The 12,982-nt window shown below is 42.5% G+C and overlaps 1 protein-coding gene across 2 annotated transcripts in view; it reads right to left on the bottom strand.

Annotated features, from left to right (window-relative positions):
• scube1 (signal peptide, CUB domain, EGF-like 1) overlaps positions 1-12,982 on the bottom strand; it is a 282,056-nt gene that overhangs the window by 7,233 nt on the left and 261,841 nt on the right. For both annotated transcript variants that reach the window (XM_043709200.1, XM_043709201.1), the window contains 4 exons: positions 9,533-9,736; positions 7,932-8,093; positions 4,833-5,000; positions 2,800-2,961 (listed from right to left, as the gene is read on the bottom strand). In XM_043709200.1, coding sequence (XP_043565135.1) covers positions 2,800-2,961; positions 4,833-5,000; positions 7,932-8,093; positions 9,533-9,736 — 696 coding nt within the window. The remainder of the gene's footprint in view (positions 1-2,799; positions 2,962-4,832; positions 5,001-7,931; positions 8,094-9,532; positions 9,737-12,982) is intronic.

The raw sequence follows: 12,982 nt of genomic DNA, 5'->3' as shown, positions 1-12,982 counted from the left end.
TTACCAGGGTTGTCCTGACTCCCCTTCTTAAACAAGGGAACAACATTTGCTATCCTCCAGTCTTCTGGCACTACTCCTGTTGACAATGATGATATAAAAATCAAAGCCAAAGGCTCTGCAATGTCCTCCCTGACTTCCCAGAGAATCCCAGGATAAATCCCATCCGGCCCACGGGATTTATCCATTTTCAGTATTCTCCTCGACAACATCATCTTTTTCCAGTATAAATACTGACGAAAAATATTCATTTAGTGCTTCCTCTATCTCTTCTGACTCCATGCACAACTTCCCATTACTATCCTTGATTGGCCTTAATCTTACTCTAGTCATTCTTTTATTCCTGATATACCTATAGAAAGCTTTAGGGTTTTCCTCGATCCTATCTGCCAACAACTTCTCATGTCCCCTCCTGGCTCTTCTTAGCTCTGTCTTTAGGTCTTTCCTGGCTAACCTGTAACTCTCAAGCACCCTAACTGAGCCTTCAAGTCTCATGCTAACATAAGTCTTCTTTTTCCTCTTGACAAGACTTTCAACGTCTTTAATAAACCACGGCTCCCTCGTTTGACCACTTGCTCCCTGTCTGACAGGTACATACTTATCAAGGACACAGAGTAGCTGTTCCATGAATAAACTCCACATTTCAATTGTGCCAATACCCTGCAGTTTTCTTCCCCATCATATGCATCTTAAATCTTGTCTAATCTTATTATAATTGTTTTTCCTCCAGCTCTAACTCTTGCCCTGTAGTATATACCTATCCCTTTCTATTGCTAAAGTAAACATAACTGAATTGTGGTCACTATCACCAGAGTGCTTACCTACCTCTAAGTCTAACACCTGGCCACGTTCATTACCCAGTACCAAATCCAATGTGGCCTGGCCCCTTGTTGGCCTGTCTACATACTGTGTCAGGAAACCCTCCTGCACGCATTGGACAAAATCTGACCCATCTAAAGTATTCAAACTACAGTATTCCCAGTCAATATTTGGAAAGTTAAAGTTTCCCCATAACAACTACTCTGCCACTCTCATTCCTACGAGAATCATCTTTGCTATTCTTTCCTTCACATCTCGAAGTATTCAGAGGCCTATAGAAAACTCCCAACAGGGTGACCTCTCCTTTCCTGTTTCTAACCTCAGTAGATGAGTCCCCAAATGTCCTTTCTGCAACCATAATACTGTCCTTGACTAACAATGCCATACTTCCCACCCCATGTTCTTACTGAAACATCTCAATCCTGAAACCTGCAACAACCTTTCCTGTCCCTGCTCTATCCATGTCTCCGAAATGACCACAACATCGAAATCCCAGGTACCAACCCATGCTGCAAGTTCACCCACTTTATTCCGGATGCTCCTGGTGTTGAAGTAGTCACACTTTAAACCAACTCCTTGCTTGCGGGTGCCCTCTTGTGACCTTGAAACCTTATTTTGTACCTCATTACTCTCAACCTCCTGTATACTGGAACTACAATTTTGGTTCGCATCCTCCTGCTGAATTAGTTTAAACCCACATAAAGAGTATTAGCAAATATCCCCCCAGGATATTGGTACAATTCTGGTTCAGTTGTAGACCATCTTGTTGTAGAGGTCCCACCTACCCCAGAATGAGTCCCAATTATCCAGGAATCCAAACCCCTCCCTCCACCACCATCCCTGTAGCCATGTGTTCAACTCCTTTCTCTCCCTTTTCCTCGCCTCGCTAGCATGTGGCACAGGCAGCAAACCAGAGATAACAATACTGTTTGTTCTAGCTCTAAGCTTCCACCCTAGTTCCCTAAATTTCTTGCCTTAAATTCACATCTCTCTTCCTACCCATGTCATTGGTGCCTATGTGGACCACGACTTGGGGCTGCTCCCCCTCATGGATCCTGGAAACACAATCCAAGACATCACAAACCCTAACACCTGGACGGCAACACACTAACTGTGAGTCTCTCTCATTCCCACAGAATCTCCTATCTGTCCTAACTATGGAGTCCCCAAGGACTAAAGCTCTGCTCCTCTCCCCCCTTGCCTTCTGAGCAACAGGGACAGACTCTGTTCCCCATGGCTTAGCTCTGGTAAGTTGTAGCCCCCCCAACATTATCCAAAATGGTATACTTGTTGTTGAGGGGAGCAGCCGCAGGGGATCTCTGCACTGCCTGCTGGTTCCCTGACAGTAACCCAGTTACCTTCTTCTTGTACCTGAGGTGCGACTACCTTCCTGGAACTCCTTTCAATAACCCCCTCCACCTCCCGAATGATCTGAAGTTCATCCAGCTCCAGCTTCAGCTCCCTAACACGGTTTTTGAGGAGCTGGAGTTGGGTGCACTTCCCGCAGGTGCAGTCAACAGGGACACTGGTGATGACCCTTACCTCCCAGATGAAGCACCATCTGCAGGAAGTATTCTGTACTATCTGAAGGGGCCACTATATCAGTAGCAAAAGGATGTGATCAGTTGGTGTCGATGACTCAATGCATGTTGATTCAAAAGTCAGTTTCGAAGAAGGTTGAAAAAGCCACTGCAGCTATGTGGGGTTCCGTGGTGCCCCCTGATAAAGTGGGGACCCTTTATAACTGACTTCTTTCCCCCCAGTATTGTGTACTATTAGACATCAGGTAACTGCTATTGCAGCAATTACTGCCTTTCCCCAAACAGAAACAATTTCTCATAAACAAGGACAAAACTAAATGCACAATGTTGCTTCTGAGAATTGCTCCAAATGTTCCAGTCTTCTACTTGTGACTATTGCTGTTTTATTGCACTGAACCAAAACCAGAGGATACTGTTCTTGAGTACATCGGCAATTACTTACTTTTACATTGAGTGACATTTGTGGAGCCATCAAAATCTGTGGTTGTGTTTCCAGGACAGGTAATGCAGTAGTTTTGACCAAACTCAGGCTGATAAGTTGCCACTGGACATCTTATGCATCTGTGTGTGGTGGAGTTGTAATAGTGACCAGGAGAACAATGAACTGTGGAAAGGTTTATGAATAGTAAAACTATTTTCTCAAAGCAATAAATCATATACGCTCACAAAAATGTCTATACAAAACATAACACTCAGTATTTTTAAAGGATAAAAAGTTCAGTAGTTGAGCCAGGAAATAATTAGGCTGGCATTAAAGATTTCCTGTTCTGACGTTACATAACACATGTGAACAGTACCAGAGAGTATCCTTAATTGAGGGATTCAAGCTGCTGTATACAATATAAGTTGCATTTATTTAACACCTTTTAATGTGGAAATAACATCTGCCAGATGAGGGGAAAATTGAATGTCAAGACCTCTGTCTTTATAAATCAGGATGCTGCCCAGGAATAAAGTTAAAAATCATAAAACACCAGGTTATAGTCCAATAGGTTTATTTGAAAGCACAAGCTTTTGGAACACTGCTCCTTCGTCAGGTACAAAACTGTATATCAGTAGCCTTTTAACTTTTTAACTTTGTCCACCCCAGTCCAACACCAGCAGAGGGACCAGGTGAATATGTGCACAGATTATTATAAGGTAGCAGGACAGGTGGAAAGAGCAGTTAATAAAGCATTCAAAATCCTTAGCTTTATTAATAGAAGCATAGGGTGCAAGAGCAAGGAGGTGATGAACTTGTACAAGACTCTTGTTGCAAACCTTAGCTAGGTGCCACATTATAGGAAAGAAGTAAACACATCAGACAGTGTGCATTTACAAGAATGGTTCCAGCGATGAGAAACTTCAGTTACAAGGACATATTGAAAGAGTTGGGACTGTTCTCCTTGGAGAGAATGCGGCCAAGAAAAGATTTGATAGAGGTTTTCAAGATCATGAGTGGCTAGATAGAGTAGATTGAGAACAGTTTCTCCCTCTCTAAAAAGTAAAAAGAATGAGGGTATGGATTGAAAGTAATGTAGATTTTTAATGCAGCATTTTAAATACATTACTACCAATTATGCTGGTTCATAGATTATGTTATTGTTAATGAAATACAAATGAGGAAACAAACACTGACTTATAGAAAATTAGAGCAAGAGTAGGTCATGCCTGCTCCGCCATTCAATATGATCATGGCTGATCATCTGACTAAGTACCCTTTTCCTGCTTTCTCCTCCTACCTTTTGATCCCTTTAGTACTAGGAACAATATCTAACTCCTTCTTGAAAGCATTCAATATTATGGTCTTCTCTGTGCCAGAGAATCTTGTAGGCTCATTGCTGTCTGGGTGAAAAGTTTCTCCTCACCTCAGTCTGAAATGGCCTATCCCGTATCCTTAAACTGTGACCCCTGGTTCCTGAATCCCTAGTCATTAGGAACATCCTTCCTGCATTTACCCTGTCTAGTCCTGTCAGAAATGTAAAGGTTTCTATCAGATTCCACCCCCCATCATTCTTCTAGTCTCCACAGAATACAGTCCGAATTGATCCAGACTCTCCTCATACGTCAATCCCATCATCCCAATAAACCTTTGTCGCACTCTCTCAATAGTACAGGTAAAGGGATCAAAATGCACACAATAATGTAGATGTGGTCGCACCAAGGCTCTGTACAAGATGTTCTTACTCCTGTTCTTAAATCCTCTTGCTATTTCACTGCCTGCTGTATCTGCTTGCTTTAGGACACCCAGGTCTCATTGCACCTCCTCCTATCATCATTCAGATGATGTTTTTTGTATAAATATGGATAATCTCACAGTTATCCCCATTATATTTCATCTGTCTTGCAATTGCCCACTCACTCAACTCATCCAAATAGCACTGAAGCATTTCTGCCCCCTCCTTTCCCACCCATCCTTAAAGTGTGATGGCAACAGGAGGAGACTGTGCAGTCTGGCACTCTTTTCATACGGTGGATGAAAAGGGCTAAATTTACCTTTTGTTTCACAATCTTGAAATGAAACTGCTGCTTCATATTTTGTCATCAATCCACCTCCACAGTGGAAGCACTGAGTTCGACCTGGCTCTGGTTGGAAGGTGCCAAACGGACATGACCTACAGGGTCTGAATCCATCGGAGGAGAAATGTCCTTGAGAGCACTGGCCTGAAACAAATTATAGACAAGTACAAACCATTACTTGTGTTGGAAATTTATAATAAAAGAAAAATGAAGGGTGGAATTGTTCAGCTTGTCCAATGGTTCTGCTTCTGGAATTGGATGTGTTCTAGCTGTTGTTTGCCTAGCTCGGTTGCAGCAGTAATGAAGATGGAGGGACAATAGCAAAGTGCAACAATGGCAGAGGCTAGAAACCTGGTGTCTCCATGGTTTTAGTTGTGTCTCCCTTACAGGATTGCCTCCAGGCTGCTGAGGCAAGGCAGGAGGCCTCTATCCCTGTGACAAAAACAGGCCTATTTGTCAGCCCAAGAAATCCTGGATGAAAATCGCAACAACAATGGGGTCATCCCTGGAAATTTGCTTGCGTGGTGAAAGAGGGTGAAACACCTTCTTCAACACAAGAGGTGCTTCACAACATGTTTGCCTTTGGGCTGACATATGGTGAGGTCTGGGATTACCTAACCAGAGAAACAATTCCAATCCAACTCCTAGAACTTGGGCAGGCTGCAGAATGTGGCAAGAATGGCAGTGTATGGGCTAGTGGCCCCGTCCTACCTCAGGTGACCACTTCTCCACATGGCTGCTTCTGAGTGACTGCATCCAGATGCCATTCATGTCACCATGATGGAAATCAGGCTGTGTCTGTGTAACACAGACATTGCACGTGTACCAGCATACTTGTGTGAAAGTCAACATCTACATTTTTACCAAAGGAATACTTGTGTAAAAGTCTTTTACACAAGTAATAATTTTGAAGGCATGAAAATCACACATTCTCATCATCTTTCTATTTACCAGGTTATTTAGCTAGCAGCGCTTCTCTCTCCTCATTGGTGTAAAATGGAAAATCTGAGGCCTCAGCACAGACCCTTGTGGAACTCTGGCATGACATTCTGCCAATCAGACAAAGCCCAATTTAGACATAGTCGGTTTCCTGCCAGCCAGCTAATTTTCTTGTTTGCTACTAGTATGTCACCCCCATGCAATAACCTTTTGTTTTCTGCCACAACCTTTGACATGGCACCTTAACAGTTACAATTCTGGAAGTCCAATGAAAGTAAATGAACAGGATTCACTTTATCACCTGTTGCTCCTTCAAGTAAGTCTAATAAATTGCTTTGACGTGCTTTGCCTTTCACAAGACCATTCAAACTCTCACTGTTTACTTTGAGATTTTCTAAGTGTGCAGCTACAATATCTCTAATGATCAATTCCAACACATTCCCACAACAGACAACAGGCTAACTTGCCTATAGCTTTATGGTTTTATTGCCATCTTCGTTGAATGAGGAGGTTATGATTGCTACTTTCCAGCCTGTTGGAACCTTCCCTGAATCTAGGAAAGTTTTGGGAATTAGCAGCACAGTATCCACTACCTGTTTGAACATTCAACTTGGGTGTGTACCTGCTACTCCTTTTTGATGTCAAATCTGTTACATCTAGGGGCTCCTTTCCTATTGTTGATGAGTGCAAGTTGGTCAGTGAGAGGCTTGCTATTACTTTGCGAACTGGAGGCCCTAAATCCTACAGCCCCTCGGCCTGACTCTCCAGGTCACTGCCAAAGCCCACACAATGACTGGCTGCCTTTAACATGACACTGATGATGAACTTGATACAGCAATGAGCTGCAATTTGCGAGATCCCACACTCATCTCCAGTGAACACATGAAGCCATCCTGAAGCACAGACATTCAGTGTCACCGCGACCTTTAACACCACAGGCACCCTCTCTGATGAAGCTTGCCATTGATCAGGATGGCCAATGTTTAGAGCCAAAATTGAACTTCTATTTGTCATCTTTGCAATGATGCTGTCACTTTAAAAAGGTTACCTTATCCTTGGTTTTTTTTTTGAAGAGACATCATAAAGGCAGAGGCGCCAATGAGTCCAGGTTTAAGAGGCCTTTGGGTTTTTCTTTCCTTAAACAGTTTAACAATGCAAGTGGAGTGGCCAGTTCTCCCAGTTCAGGCTTTCAGGTTTTGTAAGGCTGTAGCAGTCACAAGATGTGCAAGTTCAGAAGAGTTGCAAGCTTCAGCAAAGAATTCCTCTGATTGTCTCTGAAATCTCTCTCTGGATGTTGGTCCCTCCTGTCTGTAAGACTTGGTATCTGATTTTACCTTTTTGCCAAGGGGTGGGTTTACAGGTTGTTACTGTATTGGAATAATTCATTAGTTAAGTTGCTGTATTGGGTTGGTTAAGTTTTCCAATAGCTACTCTAAATTCTGCTTTCTTTTGAACGTGTTTCAAAATAGTAGTGTTAAAATAAATTCTGTTTTGCTTAAAGCCAAGTGGTTTGACCAGCTGTATCACACCTGGAATATCCACATCACATCTGCCATTAAAATAAGAAAAAGCTAGGGTCTGGGCTACCTTCTTAAAATATTTGAGGGGGGATCTGGCCTGGTCCATAATGACTTGTTATAACTGGCGAAGCTCAGGTGCTTCAGAGCTTAACCACAAGCTTGGGAAAACTGTCGGAAATGTTAATTGCATTTTCAACAGGTTTAATTATTATGTGAAATTGTGATGTCCTCCCAATTCACTAACCACCCTTCACAATAGATCAGATTTCTGTCCCAATATATGCCCACCCGATTTTCCTGTTCGCCTCTGATGGGGTGGGAATATTCAGGCCTATACATGCATGAAGTTCAGTGGAAGTTATAACTTTGTGTGATGCATTCGGCTAAAGCTATTCCTTTTTGGGATTTGGGTTAAAATCCAATTTACAAGGAGAAGCTGTACAAGTCTCCTGACTGCTAGTTACCAACATAATTAAAATGGATTTGGATACTCTGAAGAAACCACTTTACCCCATAACAATCTCAAGTCAGTCTCACTCAGAGTTTTATGAAGTCATCGTTAATTTGCTTCAGGTTTCCTGATGGAACAACAAAGTGTAATTAGACAGGAACTCACCTCCACATTCAGACACATTCCGAGCTCCAGCTATTCCCTGCCCGTCGTTGCTCGGACACGGCTCACAGGATAGCTGTCCTTTTGTGTCTTGGTAGGTTCCTGGAGGACACAGGAGACACTGCTTGTGCTCCCCACTGTAGTAGCGGCCTGTTTCACAGCTGACTGGAACAAGAAGACAAACTTCTGAGTGAGTCTGTGCATCATAGACAGCCATGTTTCACGATCGATCATCCTGTTACAAGCAAAAGATATCCTTGCACTGTGAGCCAGAACAATCCCAGGAATCACTGACGAACAAATCACACAAAATCAAAGAATTGCGGATATTGGAAATCCAAAACACAAACAAACATTGTTGGAGAAACTCAGCAGGTCAGGCAGCATCTGTGGAGAGAAAACAGTTAACTTTGCGGGTCTAGTGACCCTTCTTCAGAAGGCACTATTCGGTTTGGGGGACTGGCTATTTGCCTGTGTTTGAATGAGGCCCACTGCTGGGTTTAAAAAAAATCAATTTATTATTAAAATTGTCATAATGTAGTATTTGTTTTGCTTTCAAGTGGCTCATCAAAGCAACTCTATTCCAGTGGGTTTAACGTTATCTAAATTCTTCATCATCAGTAACTCAAAAGCCTGTTTGACTTGGGATCCCTTTAAAAAATCACGAGTGCGGCCTGATCCTGAGCTGTCAGGTAAGAGATATGGTTGCGGGTATGAGGGTGAATAAGCATAAAAGGGGGAGTTGAGGTGGCTTTGGAAATTTTAAGGGTCATGGGAGTATGAGCGGATAGGAAGTGACATTAAGGAGGCATGTGGGGATGGTTCGGAAGGTGTGGGTTTGAGAGCCTTACCTTCATCATTAAAACTGGGCCAGTGTGCCACAGATGAACATTTTTGCTCCTGGCTATCACCCAACTTTGTTGACCCCAGCCCTTTCTCCGGAGAAAGGATCCCGAACTCATTCCTCCTCCCACCTCTGCAGAATTGGGATATGATTAGCAGGGGCCCTTTTATAGAAGATGTGGCTGACAGCATCAGGAAGTTGCTGGACTTGATCCTGCAGCCTCTTCCATGACACACTATTGGATGGTTTCAGCCTCCATTGGTTATCATTCTAATCTGGTCAACAGTCATGCTGAAAGTAAGGGAACTTAAAATCCAAAATAAGGAGAATGGTTTAAAACCAATAATTGCACAAAGTGCCTTAATCACTCTTCATTTTGAAATTCTCAAAAGACTTTTGTAAGGCCTCCTTCCACTATGAAAAAAAAACAATGTTAGAGATCCACTGCTCCAGCAATGGCGAAATGGCGAGCAAAACTGCATATAAATGGTTTAAAATGGGATCGATTGACCTTCCACTGAAGATGACCTAGGCAAATCCACAAGATTTCCATCTGATGTCTTAACATCAAAACAGCAGACCTGAATTTATTAAATAAACACAAGTGCAATTCAGCACTCATCAAAAATATCAGATACAAAGCCCTACCATGAATGCATTCACCTGAATAAACTATTTTAAACAGTAGATTTTCACAGTGCTTCTTGGTTGGATTGGAAGCTGTTCAGAATGATCAGTACGATCTTGGAATAATACTTACTACACTTGCCATCCTGGAGCACCTGGCCTGTGCTGCACGTCTCCTGATTTTCGTGTATTTTTGCTGGTTTCTGGGCAACTTCGTATTCTGTCCCAGAGAACTGAATATAGAACTGTTGTTTATTAATGGACTTCCTTAGTGTCTTAATTGCTGTCTGCAGCTTTTGCTCCATCCTCTTGCGCACACATTCCATGTTGCAAGACTCTGAAGAGAAAGGCAACGCAGAATCCTTCGTTAATGAATAGGCTAACTTGAACACCACCTATTCTCAGACAGTTTATTTATCCATTTATCAATTGGTCAACCCTAAAATAATGACTGCAATTAAACTAATAAACAATCCTGAAACCAGCTAAACCAGAGGTCACATTCCCACATTGAAAGGATAAGCAGAGAGGGTTCGTGACTCCAGGTGTCTCTGTGAAAGAGAAGCCAAGGGCTTTCTTCAAAGCTTCCTCTTTCTCCATGGGAACACCATACCTCTAACCTGGAGTTTCCACCAAATGACTGCTCAGATTTACAGTATCCTTTTGTTAGGAATGATTTATCAACCTAATCTTGCACAGCACCCAAAGACCGATTGCAGATGTTCAGCAGAAATTTGAATGCATTACTGGTAACTGCAGGCGGGGTGAAGTAATCTTGAAGTAATCTTGTGTGGAGCATTAAGATCAGCGCAGTCAAGGTAGACTGTGCATTCCATCCAATTCTGTTCAAGTTCGAACTGTCTTTCAAAGGAAATTGGTGAAACACTTTTAAAGAAACATTTCAACGGCATGTGGAAGGAGCAAGGGAACAGGGCTGAGGGAATAGTTTCTTCCTCAATGGCTGGAATTTACATTCCCATAGCAGCTTCTGCTACATGGACTGATGTTGGGAACAGGATCCTCCTTCATGTGTTCCCTGTGCCTGGAAATCGCACCCTCAAGATCACATTTTCCCTCCTCCCCAGATCTCAAAGCAGATTCCCAACCTCCTTGCCCACTTCCTCTGCTGTCTGAATCCAGCGACAGTCTCTCTTGGGGACTGCCCTTGGCCCGAGGCATGGTCGTCAATCCCATCAGGCACTGCTGGAATGTCAGGGCTGCTGGCCTTTTGGTAGGTCAGTGACTTTCAGGCCTGTACCGAAAAAGCAGAATTCCCACCTCCAGCCTTTATATCAGTGGGACCTGTCGACTGTGAAGTGACAGTACAGCAGCTGGCCTTTCCATGGATGGGATCTCACAGACAATCTAGACCCAGAGCACGTAACACCCAGCCCATAAGTACAATGAGCTGAATGTTGAATGTTTGTCATGTAAAATTGTCATGTTTATGTTCTCAGTTGTTATTGATGGTGGTGCTGCCAGTCCAAAGTAGTGGGACATGTGACCAAGCTGCCCATTGGATCACCAAAGTAGTTACAGCCATCTTGATGGCTGGGGCCAATTACAACAACAATGTTCTCTCTTTAATGGGGCGAAGTCTGCAAGTTGCTTCTCATGAGTGTTCTCAAATAAATCTGAGATCAAGTTAGATAGAGTGCGAGATATTAAGGCAGATGACCAATAACAGGGACAAAGAAAGAATTTAAGAAGTGGTTTAAAGAAGGAAAGGAACAGAGGCAGAGGGGTTCGGAGAGGGAATTCCAGAGCACAGGGACTTAAAGCATCACCATTGAAGGTGTCACAATTCAAACCCGGCAATGATAAGCGACCAGAGTTGGAGCAGTAGAGATTAGTTTGTGGCTAGACAGAAGCTATAAGGAGAGGCTAGAAAAATTTGAGTTGTTTTCTCTGGAGCATCAAAGGCTGAGGGGACACTTGATAGAAGTCTATAAAATTATGATATGCATAGATAGGATTGACAGTCAGAATCTCTTTCCCAGAGTTGAAATGGAAGCCTGCATGTAAGGTGAATGGGGGAAGGTTCAAGGCAGATGTGAGGGGCAAGTATTTTTTTTTACATAGAGTGGTAGGAGTATGGAAAGGGCTGCCAGGAGTGATGATGGTGTCAGATATGATAGGGGTGTTTAAGGGACTAGTAGATAGGACATGAATATGCTATATTCAACGAATGGAGGGATATGGACCAAGGGCAGGCAAAGTAAATGGTGTAGTTTGGCATCATTTTCTGCACGACATCATGGGTCAAATGGATCATTCCTGTGCTGTACTGTTCTATTTTCTAGAATGGATGCAAGAACCTGAAACACTCTAAGGTAGACGATGAGTCAGCAAGAGTAGGAAATCAGCAATTATGCACTTCCTAGTACTATGTAAGATAGAAGCAAAATGGCTATCTGGCATATTTAGAAATGCCTGAAACAGCCCCTTTGATGATCACTAGTTGGAACATGTTAAGACTGGGTAAAGTAAGTAAAGTCACCAGATCCAGAGGACCTTAGAGCGCCGGCCTGATTAGAGAGAGATGGCGGTTTAACCAAAGGGTCGCCACACTTCAGGCAAGGGAGAAGTTGGGTGAAAGGGACCTTCATAGCATTCTGAGCCAGTGCAGGAATTGAACCCATGCTGTTGGCATCACTCACCAGCCACTGGAACTAATTTTGTGGTCCTGTTCAACAAGCAGATTATGATATTGAAATCCTGTGGGAATTGTTCAATGACTTTGGAGGGTCATTGCGCAGGGCTTTTATTAAAACAATTGTGTGCCTATTACCCCATTACTGAGGGAAGTCATCTGAAAACAGTCCACTTAACTAATTCTTTAATATTTGGATCGAGCTGTGTATAACATTAAAAATCAGTATACAATTCTGTAAGTGAACATTTGAATGAGCCAAATTTTTCAAGCATTAATAGTCAATGTTTCTCAAATCATCTCCTTCATTCCAAATATCAATCCAGCAAATTGTCCACAACTTGTATTTTATTGCAACATTTAAACAAGATCGATTCTGATGAACATGGGCTGTCAAACATCAAGCAAAATGGAGCAGTTTTGGTATTTCTGAACTCCTAGCATCTGCAGGCAGCCAGTAATTTCGATGCATTCAAATTAAAGAGTAAAAATCAAGGACTGCTCCATTGTGGTTTCCAAGAGTTTGTATCTGGGAAGTTCCACACGAGCTTGGTAAGTGCTTCCAGCTTGTATTCCCAAATAAATGGTCTGTATACTCCATACCAGCAAACACTTTACACCAGTGCAACCACACATTTTAGCTTTCATACTTTCTTGCGAAGAATCCCACACCTCTTAGGATCTATGTAAGAATGCTGAAATCACAAAATCTTTTACTAAGGTTAGCTATTTCTTGACATGGATAGACACGTCTTTTCAAATGATTGATAGCGATATAATAATTTAGATTATTTTGTCATGATCCCATTGCTCTGTGCTCTACACAAATATGTTCAGTTGTTATAAAGATAAAGAAGGTATGACATATTAGACCAATGCACTGCATGATAAAGTCTGGCTTTCCTCAACATTGAGCTTTCACACTTTATC

Source organism: Chiloscyllium plagiosum, chromosome 19 (assembly GCF_004010195.1).
Source record: "Chiloscyllium plagiosum isolate BGI_BamShark_2017 chromosome 19, ASM401019v2, whole genome shotgun sequence".
Lineage (NCBI taxonomy): Eukaryota > Metazoa > Chordata > Chondrichthyes > Orectolobiformes > Hemiscylliidae > Chiloscyllium > Chiloscyllium plagiosum.
Note: the sequence above shows the minus strand (reverse complement) of the source record. Positions and strands in the feature narration are given on the sequence as shown.